This window comes from Morchella importuna (genome assembly GCF_003444635.1).
Source record: "Morchella importuna strain M04M26 chromosome Unknown Morimp01GS029, whole genome shotgun sequence".
Lineage (NCBI taxonomy): Eukaryota > Fungi > Ascomycota > Pezizomycetes > Pezizales > Morchellaceae > Morchella > Morchella importuna.
This window is the reverse complement of record NW_025763426.1, coordinates 640262-658578: the sequence shown is the minus strand read 5'-3', so window position 1 is coordinate 658578 and position 18317 is coordinate 640262. Positions and strand designations below refer to the sequence as shown.

General features: G+C 48.7%; 5 protein-coding genes across 5 annotated transcripts; 2 read left to right on the top strand and 3 right to left on the bottom strand.

Moving 5' to 3' along the window:
- Positions 1-1790: 1790 nt before the first annotated feature.
- On the top strand, positions 1791-4633 carry LAJ45_08470 (uncharacterized protein; the record flags this gene model as incomplete). Its single annotated transcript, XM_046118020.1, has 12 exons — positions 1791-1989; positions 2054-2343; positions 2473-2544; positions 2608-2724; positions 2789-2969; positions 3045-3136; positions 3193-3360; positions 3413-3432; positions 3493-3834; positions 3893-4064; positions 4122-4242; positions 4302-4633. The coding sequence occupies 12 exons, from the start codon at positions 1791-1793 to the stop codon at positions 4631-4633; spliced, it is 2106 nt and encodes a 701-aa protein (XP_045968946.1).
- A 2322-nt stretch (positions 4634-6955) lies between these two features.
- LAJ45_08469 (uncharacterized protein) lies at positions 6956-7231 on the bottom strand (the record flags this gene model as incomplete). The annotated part of the gene is made up of 1 exon (XM_046118019.1): positions 6956-7231. The coding sequence occupies one exon, from the start codon at positions 7229-7231 to the stop codon at positions 6956-6958; it is 276 nt and encodes a 91-aa protein (XP_045968945.1).
- Positions 7232-8693: 1462 nt separating this feature from the next.
- On the bottom strand, positions 8694-10382 carry LAJ45_08468 (uncharacterized protein; the record flags this gene model as incomplete). The annotated part of the gene is made up of 4 exons (XM_046118018.1): positions 8694-8904; positions 8952-9667; positions 9745-10266; positions 10329-10382. The coding sequence occupies 4 exons, from the start codon at positions 10380-10382 to the stop codon at positions 8694-8696; spliced, it is 1503 nt and encodes a 500-aa protein (XP_045968944.1).
- Positions 10383-12554: 2172 nt separating this feature from the next.
- LAJ45_08467 (uncharacterized protein) lies at positions 12555-12959 on the top strand (the record flags this gene model as incomplete). The annotated part of the gene is made up of 1 exon (XM_046118017.1): positions 12555-12959. The coding sequence occupies one exon, from the start codon at positions 12555-12557 to the stop codon at positions 12957-12959; it is 405 nt and encodes a 134-aa protein (XP_045968943.1).
- Positions 12960-14994: 2035 nt separating this feature from the next.
- Positions 14995-16289, bottom strand: LAJ45_08466 (uncharacterized protein; the record flags this gene model as incomplete). Its single annotated transcript, XM_046118016.1, has 2 exons — positions 14995-15225; positions 15282-16289. The coding sequence occupies 2 exons, from the start codon at positions 16287-16289 to the stop codon at positions 14995-14997; spliced, it is 1239 nt and encodes a 412-aa protein (XP_045968942.1).
- Positions 16290-18317: the final 2028 nt, after the last annotated feature.

The following is an 18317-nucleotide window of genomic DNA, read 5'->3' as shown; positions in this document are numbered from 1 at the left end:
AGCGTCTATTTGCGAAGGTTGAGAACTGATCGAAGGCTAGCACATTGAACTAATCAACAAGCTTAAGGGAGCGCATACCTGTCCGTTAAGTACCGTACATGTAGGCATTGCTTATTATAACACAACTAAATGTAGAGCATCGATCTTGGGAGAGCAAATTTCGGGGTTATGGTTAACGTTCCCTGTGTTATGAGAATTGCGGTAATCAGATATATCAGTGCTAAATACATACATGGGGACTGGCAAGGATCTGATGTCTGCTCTCAAAAGTCTATACGCGGAGGCTTTATTTATCCTGGACTTCAATTTCAAGTGCCGTCTGGAAGGAAAAAAAAATGAGAGGGGGAAATTCCTCTTGATATTAAAGTCTAGCTGAGGTCGTAAAGATGGCCGAGCTAGCTTGGCACCTGAGCTGGCCGGGACCATGTACATGTAGTTAGACATACACTTGACATGGGGTAGCATACATGTATCTAGCTCTTGACTGCCGCTGTGGATTACTGTGACTTTAAAGTTTAAGAAGACGATCTAACCAGCTGTAAGTTGAGATGTATATACATACTCTACACGTTTGGTAAAAATGAACGACATACTTGGTAAGCGCTCCATAATAATTAAATGTATCATATGGGAATTGTCCAGGATTGATGGTATAATGTCAAATTAAAGATTGCCCATGTCAGTACTCTATTTAAGTGTGGCTATATTTATCGGCATCCTAGACCTAACCTATTCTATCCTGATGAGATGGACGTGTAAGTGCCGTTTATATATACATGTACCTACATATCTGTGAATGTACTCTACTCGTATTTCTCTGACGTTTGTGGACGCGACTGATATTGCATGCCATACAAAAATACGCCAAGCTCATGATTTTGGGTGTATGCAATAATGGCCCAGTTCAAAAACGTCAGCGAAATACTAGTAGAGTACATGTAGGTACATCAAGCAGCCAACATATCACATGTACGTAAATGCGTGTAGGGGTAGTCAGCACAAATCGATCAGCGTAACTACCTGCAGCGCCTTGTCTGATCATGACTTCGTGTTGTGTTTTTGCAACGGGGCGATTGCTTTTGACAAAAATGATCCACTGTAGATGAGTGGATGAGAATATGGAATGAAATCTCAGACAATTGTGTAAACTCATCCGGCTCCCACGGCAGCAGGATTACTCGTATTTCAAAGATTCGAAACCTGTCCGCAGGTACAGATGCATGGCTGTACTGGACATCATGTTTGTGGCGGAGAGATCCAAAGGATGAACTAGCACCATGACGAGTTGATGTATGTGAGAGATGTCGTTGAACTGGGGCGTTTAAGCGTGCGCCTTCGAGAAGTGAGATCCCAAAGCTTGACTCGGCATGCAGAAATCAAACCTAAGCTTTTCAGCCGCACCCTCAGATCTAGAAGGACTTCCGTATGCACCCCCCAGTCGGGCCTATGTACCTTCTCTACCTATCCCCCTCCGGGCTACAACTCGCCAATCGGGGAGCGGTACATACATAGAACGTGGCTTTCAGGATTAGAGATCAATTGCAGCGTATCACCAGCTCGGGATAGCACCGGTTTTGGCTGTCAGCAAGACAGGAGGATTTTTTTATTTCTACTAGCTGTCCCCCCCCCCCTCAATCACATAAACCCTCTCTTCCAATCTTTTCTCTCTCCATCCTATTATAAATCAATTTCCGGCGCAACTTTCTCGTTTCTCAACTTTTTTGTCTTAGTCGCCGACAAATTAACACACAAGAATCAAGGGTTTCTCCGTTCATTCGTGATTTGCAGCAATGTCTTTGGAGCCCAGGCCTTCTGTTCGGTCGGCTAGTGGATACAGAAGAGTGAGTATACACCCAGACGAGGGTGAAATGAGAAGTATAGATGGTGTTGTCCACGTACACCCCCGAGGAGAGGAAGATCCCAACTCGGATCCAGATCTTCGTATATCTCGACGTGTTACGGAAGACTTCCAGAGGAGATGTGGGAACGGTAGGAATCCTCTCTTTTTTCGATTTATTCAAATATTCATAAAACTTAACATTCATGTGTCTAGCCGTACCGCCGCAATGGAAACCCCAAAATCCTGAAGAGCTACAAACACACTTCAGTACCATGAATGGGGAGACCCAGTCTCGCTTGGCCCGACAGCACTCAGCAAAGAAGCAGTTTTTTCACCTACTCTGGAAGATACTCTTGAGATGGTTCGCTACTTTCGTGCTTTCCGCAGGCATGTTGGTCACATTTTATGAGTTCGAAAGGGTTATGATTTTGGACAAATCCCAGAAAAGATGGTTCAACGCTTTGTCCACAGGTCTATATTTAACACTGGGACTAAATCTTGCCGTATGTTTTACTTGCTATTTTAATTGGAGAAGTGGTCATTTACGAAAATGATATCCACAATCTTACACAAGTTTCTATTTGATAGCAAATTTCGTAGAACTAACCGTAACTTTTTTTTGGTAATATCAGGGTTCATTCAAAGGGATGGCAACTATCATCCGATGGAAGCTACTATCAAGGAAGCCTCATTCATTAGAAGAAGTATGCGTTACCCGCCCAGAAACCATGGTTTATGAGTTAGGTCACTAATTGATTGTGCGATAGGTGGACTTTATTCTAGGAATATCTAGTTTGATAAAGGTTTTCCGTTTTGGCCTCCATAGTTTGAAAGGCCGGCCGCTGCGAGCGTTCCTTTGCTTCTTATGGCTTCTCATTAACTGTGTAAGTATCACCGGCTTTTATGCCTAACATTTCATGCACAGAGACCTAATAATGTGTTTAACAGATTGGGAGACTTTCTGTTGCTCTTACGGGGTTAACATACAGCTATGATAGTGCCGACGCATTGTTCTCTACCCCGGGACAAGTGGCCATCAGCGACCTGTCGTACTTTTGGCCTTCGAATGATACAAGTGAGATACCGGCACTAGGCGCCGAGTATTCTACAGCTCATGCTTGGGGTTTATGTAAGTTCTGTTGTGGCTGGCTGGAGATATTGGTTTTTGATGCATAGAGGGACTGACCTAAATCTACGCCTTCAGCTTCAATATTACTTGGTAATTCAGAGGAATCATCTCACTTTGGTGAATTTGCTCATGTTCTTGAAAATCACGATGGACAATGGCGTTACTATGTAAGCATCTGGACGTATTTGAAGTACGACAGGGATATATTCTGATAAAAACATAGTTCCGGGAATATAGCCCAACTAACCAAGCCATATCACACAAATCGGACCGGTACATTACGGTCTCCACGACTTGCAATTATTTTCCTGTGATCAAGGGCCAAGATGGAACTACAGATTCTATCACATATCGTAACGGTACTGAAGAGATAGAGCTTAAAGATGTCGGGGTATGTACATTCTGTGTACTATTCACCGTTGAAATCACTAACAGGGATCTAGTATCATTCACGCGGCGTAACGTGGGTTTATATATAAATTCCACCATCTCCATACAGAGGAAACTAATAGTCTTACTTTAGAACTTGGTTGAACTTACGAAGCGACTTATCGGGAAATGCCGGGTGGTACTGTGGACCTAGATGTGCTGCCATGGCTGCTATCCAATATCTTCCATACGACCCCAACCTAGATGCCGATATTGAGAAACGAGATGATGATGACGAGGATGGCCAGAATAGCGATTCAAGCGAATACGGATCCTATTTCTCATGTACAATTGACATTTCAGAAGTGCACAACGCCAAAATTGACGAACATCATCTCCCAGATCGAATGGCAGTCATCGCGGCAGGTGCGATCGGTTCTCAAGGATATGCGAATGGATATAATACCTCATGGGCTTCTGTTGGTTACTATGAAGGGTGAGATTAAATTCCAAAAAAAATTCTTTTCAATATGTATCTCTAATCAAGAGGGCAGGACAATGTGGGGTGAACGTGTGGAAGAGGATGCAGAACGTATGGCTGAGTTAGGCGGCCAATTTGCGTGCGGAGTAATTGCATCCCGTGATCAATTTGGGTCATCGAACATTAAAGCCCAGGGGAATAAGCCTGCAATTGGTGTACTATTGAAGATTAAATGGCCAGAAACGGTTAGTACCGGGGAAACTATCTCGTCTATATAATTCTTGTGTTAACCCAACCCGTAGATTGCGATACTTGGCGGAATTTTGCTAGCACAATTAATCATGGGGTTGATGGTCATCTTATGGTCAACTACGGTCATCTGCAAGGCCGACTCTTATCTAGCCACGGCAAGATTACTTAGACGTAAGAGTACCCTTTATTTTAGGCATAGGTCAAACTTACTAATTTTGGGAAATTTGTAGCAATTGTCGAACGCCTTGGACCAAATGGTTGCTATCTCACAGGCCAAGAAATATCCAGTACCTTTGAAGGCCGTGTGGTGTATGGTGTTCGAGTGGATCCATCGGGTACGCGTCACCATCTCGATATTGGAGAGGACATCGCTGTGAAGAAGCACTTTCCCGAGGGCTGGTACGACGGAGAGGAGGCTTCGATGTATCCGAAGAGTAGCACTTCCTGTCGGGAGACAAAATCTTTAGAGATATCCAGAGTGGTACGAGACAAAACCAGCATCCCAAGGCTACGGAGACGCCGGATTATAAGGAAAACTCGACGTGGTACGGTGTTTGTTTAATTTTATATAGTCCTCGGGGATTCTTTTGTTTATTTTATATGTTTATTACCGGCTGCATGCCACATCATGTAGATTTTTTTCCCCACCACTCTCATCGTTCGGGGTGCATTTCGCACCAAATAATTAGATCCCCCTAGAATAAAAAGTCACCCGCATTCTTTGATTAGAGCATAAAGACCTCCTAAACTGCCTCTTTCCTTTCTCTTTCACTTTTTTCTATTCCCTCCCCCTTTCTTTTTTTTTTGTTTTGGGGGGGGGGGGGGGTGAATTTTTCATAAAGATGAATGATCAGAGAAGTAAACGTACTTAGGTAGATTTCAAAGTTTTATTTTGTTAATGCTTTTGTACTTTCCCACATAAAATAAAATATTATCAACATAAGCATTCCCTCGTGATGATTAATGCTTTATTTACTACGCTCTAGTGATCCAGTATTCAACAAACACCAATCAGAGGCTACTGAGTAAGGTATATCCTTACCGAATAAAAGATCATTGGCCTTGAATCATCTAAGAACTCAGCCTAGCTAGCAGCCCACATTAACCTCATCTGCTGAAATCCGCCGGTACGTATCTTCTACTCTGGCCTCGTGTTTAACTATTATTATATGTTTAGTCTTCGCCCTCTTTTTTTTTTTCAGAAATTCTAAATAAAGGAGATTTTATTTTCTCAACATTGGCCAAAAACAGAAACCGTGCATGACTATAGGGATACACACCCCCCCCCCCCACCCCCCTTGGGCTAGTGGGGGCTGTCGATGATCCCTAGCTAAAGCCTGCTTTAAATCAAAGGAACAAACATTACGATCTCATTCCTGGATTGAATTACTCGGCGCTCAATAGGACTAATGACTAGACCACGGCGAGCTGGAGCTCAAGTATTACAGCTCTACATACCAAATAATCTCAGGCTAGGCCGTCAACAGCTAACAGAGTTCTTTTCAGGAGTGGTTATTTATATCCCCCCCCCCGAGTCACTCCCGGCCCGTCGTTGTTAAGAAATCAATACCTAGCCATTTGGAACACAATTTTTCGAATAAGGCCATGCCATCCAAATTTTTTCATTCTATATTCTGGTCCCGCAAAACCCTCTCTTCTCGTATCGTGTGGCGGAACCTCACGGATATTGTATTACTTTTTTTTTATTTTTTATTTATTTATTTATTTAGCCGGATGAGAATGCGAGCAGCTGCAGCCGAGTGAGAATCCATGCAGAAAAGATGCTAATGACTAATCAGCAATTAATTAACTATTCCCCGGCCTTATGAAAATTTAAATAATTACCATACGCAGAAAACTACATAACACTGTACGCGATGATTGGTGTCATGCATGGGTCATGATTGTACGTTTACTTAATAAAAATACTCAGAATCAACTAAAGGCTCTATCGTGGGGGTGTTGTCTTGTCGAAGAGGTCAAATTAAGCTTATCTGCACGCAAGACCCTCGAAAACCACAAACCTAGCCACATGAACGCTACCACATCACCGAATCTCACCACGGCCCCAATAAGGCTACCCCAACATCCACAAAGGACCCTTAACGATATTTTGCCCAACCACGTTTTACTCCCGTTCATCTGGATCATTCCAGCCTATCCACGCTGGGACACCTCCGCTCAAGTGCAGAAACAAAAGCCCTTCTAAACCAACAACCCGCAAGACGCACCATGACAAGCTCTCAAAGGCATCCTCGAGCTGCCCATGGAGATCTCCACACATTACAGCCCAATTGCAACTCTCGATACCTACTGGACCATCAACCCGACTTCCAACCCGCCAGAATCGATCCCCTTAAGCCAAACGCATCGGGCATCTGCACTCGAAGCTTCTTGCCACTCGGTCCAGTCTACTACGAACCCACCAAAGGAATATTCCGCTCCAGTGTACGCGTACACCTCAACACCCGGCAGCCGCCCGTATCAACCATCTCGGAGCTCTGCCGCCAGCCAAAAAACACCTAACCCCGACATCTCGATTCGAGTTTTTTCTCTTCCGAACGTCTCGGATCACGGAGTGTGTAGGCTTCCGCAATAGTGATGACGTCAAGAGAAGCTTGGGGAATCACGATAACGATCTAGAAGCTTAGAAGCTAGTGGGGAGGCAGTGGGGGGGAGACGCGTAAGTCTCCATCGAACCTGTTTGTGACTTTCGAAAGCTTTGTAAGGGTGTGGTGGTGGTGGTATTAGTCCGGATACGGGATAGACTGATCGGTGGGGTGGCGGTACGGTGGCTACGGACGTACCGTAGACACGGGCACCGGCTATGGAGAGTCCATACCGCTCTGGGTTGGTTAGTGGATGGTTACCCTGTCGTGTTTGGCTAGCGGGGACTCGGATGGACTTGGCTTGAAGGCCAGCTACCGCATGAGCCATTTTGGAGACGCTTCAACGCATTTGGGTGCTGTGTTCGCTGCCTAACCCGTACTATAGCGTCAGCAGCGTAGAAGAAAGGAAGAGCCGTTAGCAGAACCAGTCCATGGCCGGTGCAAGTCCACGCCGCCGCGGCCGCCGCAAGACCTGACCAATCGGCCGCGGTGCGGCGAACATGCCTCTGCTTCACGGCCGGAGGGAGGTCCGCAGGACTAAACCAGTACATTCCGTGAACTCTCTCTTTTTTCGTCCACCAATCATATCAAAAGAGAAAGAATCGTCCCGGGGGGGGGGGGGGGGTGTTAGGTGAAGGGAAGGGTCGACCGCCGTTTGCATCGCTCGTATGGCGAATACAGAGAGGAGAACGCGCGTGAGGAGAGAATCACTACCCAATCATAACAAATATAGAGACAGATGGAAAGGCGGTGAAGATTATATCTGAAAAGGTGGCCACGTTGATGTAATCGCAAAGGTCGATACCCTACAGACTCTGTATGAGTGGAAGTAGTGCTCCTGCTCATCATCACCATCGATATGGGCATGTAGTAGAGGCGCTGCGTCCAGAACTTGAGTGGATAGCTGTAGTTTGCTTGCTTGACTAGCTAGATATGTAGACTGTATGTATGTAGTGCTGTAACTGAGGTAACCGTAATAATTCCTCTGACAGCTGCAACCTCCATGACGTACTATTCCGATAGACCCAGCTGGCAAACAAACCTAACATTGCATCAAGAAGTCAATAGAGCCCCGGAAATGGGCAGTTTGCCAGCTACGTAGCAGCTACACCCCCACCCCATCTCCAACCACCATTCTCCAAGTCTCCAAGCTCCGGAGTGAACACATTCTCTCCTCGATTCCCAGCACGCCCTGCAGAGAAGCAGAGCTTAGGAAAACCCTACATTGGGTTTATTTTACCAAACCCTCCAGGCTCTGTGACTGCTTGTGACTGCTCTGCTAGAGGAGACCCGATTGTGACTGCTCTATGAAATCCGGAACCCGTCCTTCACCGTTTCCCAGAGCTTCAAGAGCTGAATTTCTTCTTTGCGTAAGCTAAGCCAAAGTTGAAGCTGGCCGGATATCCGGCTTCACGTCCGTTGTGCCCACTAGAGGTGAGGTTCTACTAGGTAGCTCTAGTTCTGACGGACTTCAAGCGGGTAACCAGTGTTTTATTCTCTGTAAATGTACTCTAGTTGCGGCCGAAAGCTGTGATGTGCGGCCGGTGTTGCCGTTGTCGTTGATTTCAGCTGGTATGTTAGCCAGCTGGCTAATAGTGGTGATGATGATCATGGTGATGCTTATGCAGTATTTTGCAATGTGGCTCTTACGGTCTTATTAAAGCCATCGTCACCGTTGAGGGTAATAAATGGGTTTGTGGTGCTGAGGTTTTGCTTTTTCCTACATTACCATAATTATGCGGCGTTGGCGGTGATGAGGTGAGGTCGGGGGTCGGTGAAGCTAGTTTTATGTTTGGAATACACACTGAACGACAGCTATGTGGCCGCTTAAGAAACCAGCCACAGTAGCAAGAGCAAAGCCAGTTCGCAACGCAAAGCATTCAACATCACATGACATGACAAACCGAGTGACACCCCATGACGCACACAAAAGAAGCGTCCTATCATTACCCCCGCCCTGCCCACCTGCCTACACGTATCTAAGCACTACACCACAGCTAAGGCTACCCTACCCTACACATCAAACACCATCCCCACCCCGGGCCCGCCCATACTCGCCAAATCCATCCTCCACCCCCTCCACTGCTCCAGCCCCCTCTTGACCTCCCTCACCCTCTCCAGCCGCTCCGCCTCCATCCTCCGCCGCTCCTCCTCCGCCTGCATCTGCTGCTGCTGCCACTGTTGCTGCTGTTGCCACTGCTGCTGCTGCTGCGCCGAATACCCACTATCCCCGCCCCCGCCCCGCCACCCCCGAGATCAACAGTCTGGAACCCCCCACCCCCGCCGCCGCGGGCTTGCAGGTCGCGCTCAAGCGTCTGCACCCTCTTCTGCAGCCGCCGGCGCTCGACATCCTCAATCTCGTCAACGTCCTCGTCGTCCTTCCCGTTCCCGCGCGGCAGCGCGCGCAGCCGTGTGTTCTCCGCTTCGAGCTCAGCCACGCGCTTGCGCAGCTCTGCCATCTCGGCGAGGGACTCGCGGTTGCGCGTGTCGGTGTCGCGGTACATTGTTTTCAGCGTTGCGTAGTCCTTCTCCAGCGTCGCCAGTGCTGCCGCCTGGGCCTTCATGGTAGCGGACTCTGCGGCGAGGGATGCTGCGGCGGATGCTGCGGCGGCCTCTGCGGATTTGCGGGCGTCGGTTTCGGTGGTGAGGAGGGCGGTGGTGGAGGCGAGGGTTGATTTGGAGGTGGTGAGGTCGGCGGTGAGGGCGTCGACTGTGGATTCGAGGGTGTGGAGGGTGGCGGTGGTGGTGGTGAGGGTGGATTGTGTTTCGGTGAGGGACTTGGTGGCGCGGTCGAGGTCGCCGCGGAGCTTGGAGATCTCCATTTCCATGGTTTCGATCTGCTCTTCTTTTGCGGAGAGGGACTCCTTGTCCTGCGATGTGGAGGAGTTTGAAGATTGGAGCTTGAGGTCCGCGATCTGCTTCTCCTTGTTGGACAGCTGCGACGTCAGATGCGACGTCTGGCGCGTCAAGTCTGCCACCTCACTTTTCTGCACACCCGTTAGCCCGCCGCCCTCTCCACCACCACCCCCACCACCAAAAAGACAGAAAGGAAGTCGCCGCTCACCAGCTTCTCCAGCAGCCCCTCCGCCTCCACCCCCTTCGCCTTATCCGCCTCCGCGCGCTCCTCCACCTCCTTCAACCTCGTCTTGACGCCCGCAAGCACCTGCACTGCCTCATCGCGCTCCACCTCCGCATCGCCCAGCCGCTTCGCCTCGCCCCTCAGCCTCTCAATCTCGGCCTCGTGGCGCTCGACCGCCTCCGTGAGCTCCGAGATGGTCGTCGCCTGCTTGCGGTACAGGTCCGGCAGGTCCGTGGGCGACAGCGGGCTCTTCCGGAGCTCGGCGCCGGTGATGGACGGCCGGCGCAGCGAGGTCGAGATGCGCCGCGTGTGCAGGGAGGTGCCGGGGAGCGGCGTGGACTGGTCCGTCTCGGAGGAGGGGGAGGCGGGGGAGTCGGTTGGTGGTGGGGGTGTGCTGGTGGATGGGGTGGGGTCCTCGGGGACGTCGGGGGTGCCTGGGCGGCTGGTGGAGGGGGAGGGGGAGTCGGGTTTGGTCTTTTTGCCTTTTTTCTTTTTGAGCGCTTCGATCTGGGGTTGTTAGTTGGGAATGGAACGGGGGTCAATTGGGGCAAGAGGAGGGAGGTGGGTACTCGTTTCTTTGCGGCTGCGAGCCGTTCGGCTTTTGCGGCTTCGTCTTCGGGCATTGGTGTTTATTTGTGGTGTTTCTTGTGTATGTTGGAGCTGTGGTGATGATGTTTTGAGGTGTGGAGCGAGGCGATTACCCGGATTGCGTTCTTGAGGCTCTGCAGAGTAGAGTAACCCCTGCCCTGACGATCACGTGCGTATACAGAGACACAGAACTGCAGACAGGATGGAAGGAAGGAAGGAAGGAAGGAAGGGCAGTGCAGTTGGTTGGGTTCGATTAACTCCCCTCCTCCTGCATGACGAGGGAGGGAGTGCAGATGTGTCATTGCATTGGGGGTTATGTATGTACGTACGGTTGGTTACGTGCGAGGCAGTCGAAATTACACTTGCACAGACATCACATCAACGGGGCATTGCGCCATTGAAGGCCTGCAGTGGTATATCGCGGTGTGTGGTGTATATATATGGCCCACGGGTTGGGTTGGGTAGATCAATATCGATAATGTTGATTATTCGGTTCTGATTATTTAATTCTCTGCAGGCTTTAATTACCGTTACCACTGCAGCACTGTCTTCCTGTGCGTGGGCAGTCAATTGGCAGTGTAATAACAGTAGCAGCAATCTACATCTACGGCAGACTGGTTAGCCAGTGGCCCCAACAGACAGACAGTCAGACGATCCACGGTCCACGGTCCGTCCGGCCACGATAATAAGTCAACACTCAAGTCATATGATTACGCGTTACTCTGTCTCTGTCTCTGAGCTGCGACAATGAATATGAATACATGTATCCGTTCAGTGTTTCTAACTTGCAGCTGAGGATGCGGCTCTACAATTCACCCGTCAACCGCAACCCCCGTCAATTTGCATCTGATAACGGCCATCTCTCCTCTCATCTCATGCAGCATCTCAACAATCAGATAACCTCGCACCATCCCATCGGCTACACTCACCCTCTCCCAGCCAGCCAGTCAGAAAGCCACTCCACCACCTCCTCCTCCCCTGTCACTGTCCCCCGCCCAAGAGCACGCGAGATGTCTCCGTTTTCATTCATAGAAAGGGCCATCACCTAGCTGTGCTACGCGAGACAAAACGAAACAAAAGACACACAGAATCAGAAAGAAGAAAAAGAGCAAAAGAAACAGAAACAGAGACATGCTGAAACGGCGGTCCACACAATGCCTACAAAAGACAAAAGACACACATCTCACTCACTAGCTAGGCGGCGGGTATGTAGCAGTTGGCAGGCCAGCCCTAGGAATTAACCATGTCCTGTCTCGTCTCGTCTGTCAAAAAACCGTCGCGCGCCAGCCAGCCAGCCAGCCAGCAGCAAATTAAAATAAAAACCGCATCTCATCTCGCTAGAGTACCAGTATCAATCTAAATTTGTCCCCCAACCCATACCCATACAAAAAATCTCTAAATGCGCAGGACCTCTGCCTCACGTGACACAGGCCCAAACCGCCGCCCGCACTGCACACGGGAGGGAAGCACAGACTTTACTTACAGAGCAAGCAAGCAAGGACAGGGAACAAGGACCAGGAGAGCTGCAAAGGAAAAAGAAGAAAAAAAAAGAGAGTGAGAGTGAGAGTGAGGCTTCGTGAGATTGACAGTCTCGAAAGAAGTAAAGATAGCAAATCAACAAAAAAAAAAAAAAAGGTTTTTTTTTTCCTTTTGCGCCCCCCCTCCAAGGAAGGGGGGGTATTGAAACACGTTTATATATATAGTAATAGAGAGAGAGAGAGGACCATACAAAACCTCCCCCAACCTCCTTGATCGATCCTCTCTCCCGGATTCCATCCACCACCACCATCACCAGTGTGCACCCCTGGCTACATAGATCTCGTTCCTGCCCGTCGATTCGTGAAGGGACATCCAATCTTCTTTTCTGCTGATTTGACCTGCCTGCCTCCCTTGCCTATACATACATACATAACATAACCTGTCGCGCGACAGCCCAGTCGTTACTGTTACTGTTACTGTTACTGTACTATACTGTGCTGATACTGCTACAACGAATCGATCACATCTCCATATCCATTGACTGCATCTCATACGATACGCTGACAGCGCTCGCTCTCCCGCTGCCGCTGCCGCTGCTGCACTCTCCCAGCACCTACCGTTCCTACCTACCTATCACCACCCGTCCCCAAACCCAGCACCTCGGTCCTCATCTCTCTCCCACCCACCAATCACCAACCACCAACCCACCAACCCACACCCACCACCAAATGGCCGCCGAACCCCCCTCCCCCTCCGCCTCCCTCACCAGCCACTTCACCGCGCTCTCCGGGCCCCTCACAACCCATCTAACCGACGCCAACGCGATCCCCATCCTCTCCACGCACCCGTCGCCCAACAGCCCCGCGCTCTCCTCGCTCTCGTCGGCGTTCGTGCAGGCGCACGACACGGCGTGCCGCATGGGGCTGGGCACGCCGCTGCGGGTGACGATCGCCACGGCCACCGGCGCGGCAGTGATACAGACGGCGACGGTGGAGGCGGGCAAGGAGCGCGAGATGCTGGTGGGCACCGTGGTGGCGCGCGCGGATCGGCTGGCGGAGGCGCGGCTGGCGAGTTGGGGGGTGGAGGAGGTGGCGAGGAGGTTCCAGAAGACGGTGGCGGGGGATGCGGCGTAGATGGGGGGGGGGGGGTTTACTACTGCTACAGTGCTACTGCGTTACTGGTTTTTTTTACTTTGGGGGCTTGCATATGGGCTGGCTGGCTGTTATTCTTACTCTTTGGCTTGGGCATGGGCTTTGGCATGGCTTGGGCATGGCTTGGGCATGGGCTTGGGCTTGGGCATGGGCTTGGGCATGGGCAGGTGGGATATCTAGGCGGGATAGGCGGGCGGGTGGGAGAACCATTAACATTGCTCGACTCTAACTCTTACTCCACTGTACTCTTTCTTTGCATGCAGCGTTACGTTACGATAATCATTCTGGCTCTTCCCGGTTTTTCTCATTTCTCATTTCTCATTTTCGCGGGGTTCTCTTTTTTTTTTCTTTCCTTTTCTTCTTCTGTATGTAGAACTATTACTATTCTTTTTTTTCTTTTGTGCTTTTGGCTGGGCCCTAAGTATCTCTTTGTCTCTGTGTGACCGGTGGCTTAATACCGGCGCGCGCGCGCGCGCGGGTCGGTCACCTGCCTACATAGCTAACTCCATAGCTATTTCATATTTCATATTTTTTTTTTTTTTTTTCTTCTCATGCTATGGATGTCTCTAATTTCTTCCTGCTGCTGCTGCTGCGGGTACGATAAGGCGTGTGGTGCGGGGGAAAGCTATTCGAGGAGAAACAAAAAAAAAAAAAAAAGGAAAGTTCCAATTTTTTTTTATTTACTTTTTCTACTTTTACGATCATATACATATCGGGGATGGTTTTTTGGGAGAGGGGGGGGGGGGGGGCGATGTCGGAGACATAAAAAAAAAAAATAGGAAAAAGGAAAAAGGAAAAAAGGGAAATGGGAAAAAGTCACCTACTCTATATAGGGAAATATTATTATTATTATTATCACTGCTAGCTAGAGTAGACCGTCCGGTTTGATAAGCATCATAGGTATCATCAGTATTTACACCATCATCGATCAGTGAGAGTGGCATAGGCAAGTATCATCATCAGCGGCGGCAAAAGGTAAGGAAGGTATCAAATCGTACCATCATCCTTCTTCTTCACGGCATTGAACTTCTCGGACATCGATCGGGTTGGGCTGGTTGGAATGTTGTAGTTTCCGACGGTGGGATGTAGGTCTATGATAAGAAATGAGAAGAAGGCAAGAGTTACCAAACGCCTTATCAGCCCAGCACGCCACCACCACCCACCACCACCCACCAATCACACCCACTCGTCCGCTCACCCGCGGTGCGTCACACCTCCGGGTTTCTTGAAAGGCATTGTACTCGACGTTGACTGCCGCGAAAGAAAAAAAACGAAACGACGGTTGGTAGAAGTGATGATTGGTCTGTGGGAAGTACCGATTGGATGGATAGACGACTCTGCTGGCACGCGACATGACTTCATGCATAGGAAGTAGAGCACTCCAGATGAGGGATGAAGCGATTGGTTGACCATACATGCATGATTGCTTGCAGATAATAATAGCAGTGTTAATAAGACTGTTGCGGTCGGTCGAGGTAACTAAGGACTTGTGCTTAAAGAGAAACACCAAACTGCAGCAACAGCTAACGAACAACTAGAGATATCAGGACATGGTTGAGAATACGGTATGTAGAATTGACTAAAAACTATGCTTAAAAAGGAGTATTTGAGGTATAGGAAATAAAAAGACAGTATGTAAATTTATACAAAGAATTGAAATCTCGTCTCGCAAGACCACTAGTCCGTCCCCGATCTTATTCCATCCTAAGCCAAGTAAAATGCCCACCCTTTCCCTCAAACAGACGATAAAAGTATATAGCAAATGATATGGACAAAGGACAAAGGAAATGCATGAAGATGCTACTTGGCCCTGCAATAGTTGACCAGAAAAACCCAACCTAAAGCCCCCCAACAAATATAAAAAAAGTCTAACACAAATCGTAGTAATGCCAAACCTCATCGATTTCCCGAAACATAGACGAGTGACCGATAATGATGCCCAACATAAAATGTCCTATCCGTGTACTGAGCTCCCTGAAATGCACGCAATAAACAAAGAAAAAATAGTTTAAATGATTTAAGCATAAGCTTTGCTTGAAGTGCCGAGGGGGTATAGGACAAAGTAAGCGCTCTGGCCAGGCTTGACGGCGGTGGTGCATCCTCCAGCTGTGGAGAAGACGCCGTTCTCGTATTTGCAGACACTGTTACCGCCGATAATGGCAACATTGTAACCGAGGGGCTCGCTGTTAAGTTGGTTCTGACTGATAGACAACCACATCATACCAGAGTCTTCGCCGGCACCAAAAATCTATAGACTATTAGGATCATGACTTGAGCAGCCGATTAAAAACAAAGTAAACTTACCATTGGAGACCAGTTGCCACGACCTTGACCTTCCTGACCCCAGGTACAACCATCCTTGATACCAACACCGGCCTTGTTGACATAGTATTGGGCGGATGTCGGCTTACCCTGCCACTTGTATGAAACATCGGAAACGGGAACGGTCAACTGCTTCTCGGAACCGGCTTCACAGGCCAATGGGACAACCATATTCTCGGATCCAGGGTAATCGGTACGGCACACCGCCACAAATTTCCCTAACTCGTTCCTGACGGTAACACCACTCTCACCAGCCTGACAGAGCTGAGGATAGGCAGGGCGAGTAAGGCGGAGCTTGCCACCCTTGCAAAGAAGTCCTCCGTGGCTCTCACCAGATGCAGGCTGATCAGCAGGCCATTGAGACTTACTGAATCCTGCTGGACAGGCGTACGAGCAAAGAGCACCTTCAGTGCATTTGCCAATGGCATCTCCATTCCCGCCGTTGACTTGAATACCAGACCAACCCTGCAGTGTGGTCCATGTGAGAGGGATAGCACCATATGCTGAAGGGAAGACATCACAGTCAATCTCGCCATCGGGGAAGTCCTTTCCAGTGTTGGGATTGGAGTCGACGCCCTTGCCGGTAGCAACATCAATGTCGAGGTCGTAGGTTCCGCCGGAAGAGACGGAGCTTGACGCTGATGCGGCGGCGGTTGTGGAGGTTGCGAGAGTGGAGACCGGGGAGGTGGTGACTGATGGAATAATGACAGATGTGACCACGCTGGAATGGCTATCGTGATCGTCTCCAGTCTGAGATGGCGAGGCAACAACAACGGGGGTGGGAGCTCCGTAGGATCCAGATGTAACAGTAACGTATTTGGTTACGGTTTCGGTCTCGGTCTTGACGTTACGTTCACCAACATTGCCGCGGGCATGAACAGCTCTGTGCTTGAACTGGCTACCACCGTGAGGCTGAGCAGCGGCAATACTGAGTAATTCAGTAGATGCAAGAATATAAAGTGCTGTGAAAGCTGGAGCGGAGAATATCATTTTGATGAGGGTGGTGAGAATAGTTGTAAAGAGGTTTGCAATGACTGTTTGAGCAAAAGCTAGTCTCTTATACAGCAGGTATAAGATGATAGAAAGGGTGAGTCCGAAGTATAAAACCTCTATGTTGCTTGTCTTAAAAAGGAATGTGTATGGAAAGGGAATGAGTGTATCCTTTCCTGTAGGAAGAAAACAATTAATTAGCAAATAGCAAAAATAAAGAAGGGCGAAAGCGAATTGCTGTAGAGAAGAAAAAGAAGAAGGAAGGATTAGAGGAAGATGGGAGGTAGAAGTACTGCAGAGAATTGGCATGTGTTGAGAACAGGTAAGCAGAGGATTGGGCAATTGGGAAAAGGTGTGATCAGGGGGCCTGCCGTCGTCTCCAAACGGTGCCTGTATGTACATGTGTGGTGCTGTGCTTCTAATGCTGAAGTCGCTATTCACACTCGAGAACAGCGCCAAGCTTCAAAGGCCCATGCTCATTTTCAACAACCCATGGCACCATACAACATGCGCCCATAAGCGGGTGACAAGGACTTGGCAGATAGGGAAATGAGAAACACCAAGGTACTATACAACAAGGGAATTCGAGTGGAAATACCCTGTTTTAAATGCCACATGGCTGATTTTCTGCCAGGGCACGGTTGATTTGTAGGTGAAAAGGAAAAAGGGTTCAAAGGAAAATACTATAGAAAGAACAAAATGCAGTCGTTTCAACTCACCTAAAGAGTAAGCCTAAGTAAAGGAAAGTGATTTGCGAGAAGAGAGAGAGAGTGTAACGATTATAGGAAGAGAAGTAAGTTTACAAGGGCGCGGAAATCGAACCTTTTAAGTGAATCAATCTATAGGGAGAAAGAAAAAATCTTTCTTCTCTTGCAATTCTAGATTCTGCGAGGGCGGTAGCTGATCGTAGGGCTTGATGAGATCTAACGGTTTGCGGCACACGATGTGGAGGAGTCTTGAATTTTTTTGTTGTGTTTCTCTCTTCCTTGTTCTTGATCCATTTATTTCTACCTGGGGGACGGATGTGGGCGTGGCCATGTAGCCGCGATTCGGGCTGGTTGACGGCAGAAACGAATTTCAAGATGTTGATGCTGCTTACTGCAATCCCCCTGCCAAGCATAAAGTACATGCGGGTTCTAACTTCTGTACCTGAATGCAAGAAGCACCACTCAAAGTCAGAGGCTCCACACCACCTTATTTTCTCAGATTCAGCCGCTTGACGGATCGGGTGCCTGTCGCTTCCCAGTTCAGGTATAACAACAACCTTCTTGATTAGATTCGATACGATTTTCCACAAGCCAAAAAAAAACGCCTTCCAGTATCAACAATTCCCTTTGGATTACCCTAATACTCTAGGAAATTGAGGCTGTGCTGAACAGCTTTGGCTCTTGTGTCTTGACTCCTTCATGGCGTTTTTCATACAATTTCATTATACTTATTTGAGTGGGGGGTGCAGCCACATGTAACGCCTTAACCACCCTTTTTGTTCCTGAATTGACTCAGCATAGGCTTTTACAGACCCCTATCATTCTATTCTGTTCTTAGGCCTATGCTCCTCCATGGCACATTTGTTAGCCTCCACGTCCCTGAGAAATAAAGGAGCCGGAGCGGAGAATGTAGATAGAGTATGAATCTGCATAGAGCATCCAAAGCCCCCCACTTAGAGTACAAAACTACGAGAAACAATTTGCTTGTTTCCAAGGCCAGGCGCAGCTACATGTAGTTCTAGCCGATCAAACCAATGTCTTTTGTCTTGTCACTAATATCCCGCACGTGGCCCGAACCCAAGAACCAAAATGTCAACCTGCAAATTCCAGACATCTCCCGCTCCTCCGAAAGGAAAAATAAAACCCCACAGAGATCCTTATCAGTGGATAACCCAGGCGACAAAAGCGTTAGGTCCGAGTCACGATGGTAATCTACACGTGTCTGAGCAGCACTAGGTACTTTACATACATAATCGGGGCCCAAGTGAGTCGGCTCCTAACAAGAACTTGCTCGGCGCCGATCATTAAAGGTTAACGATAG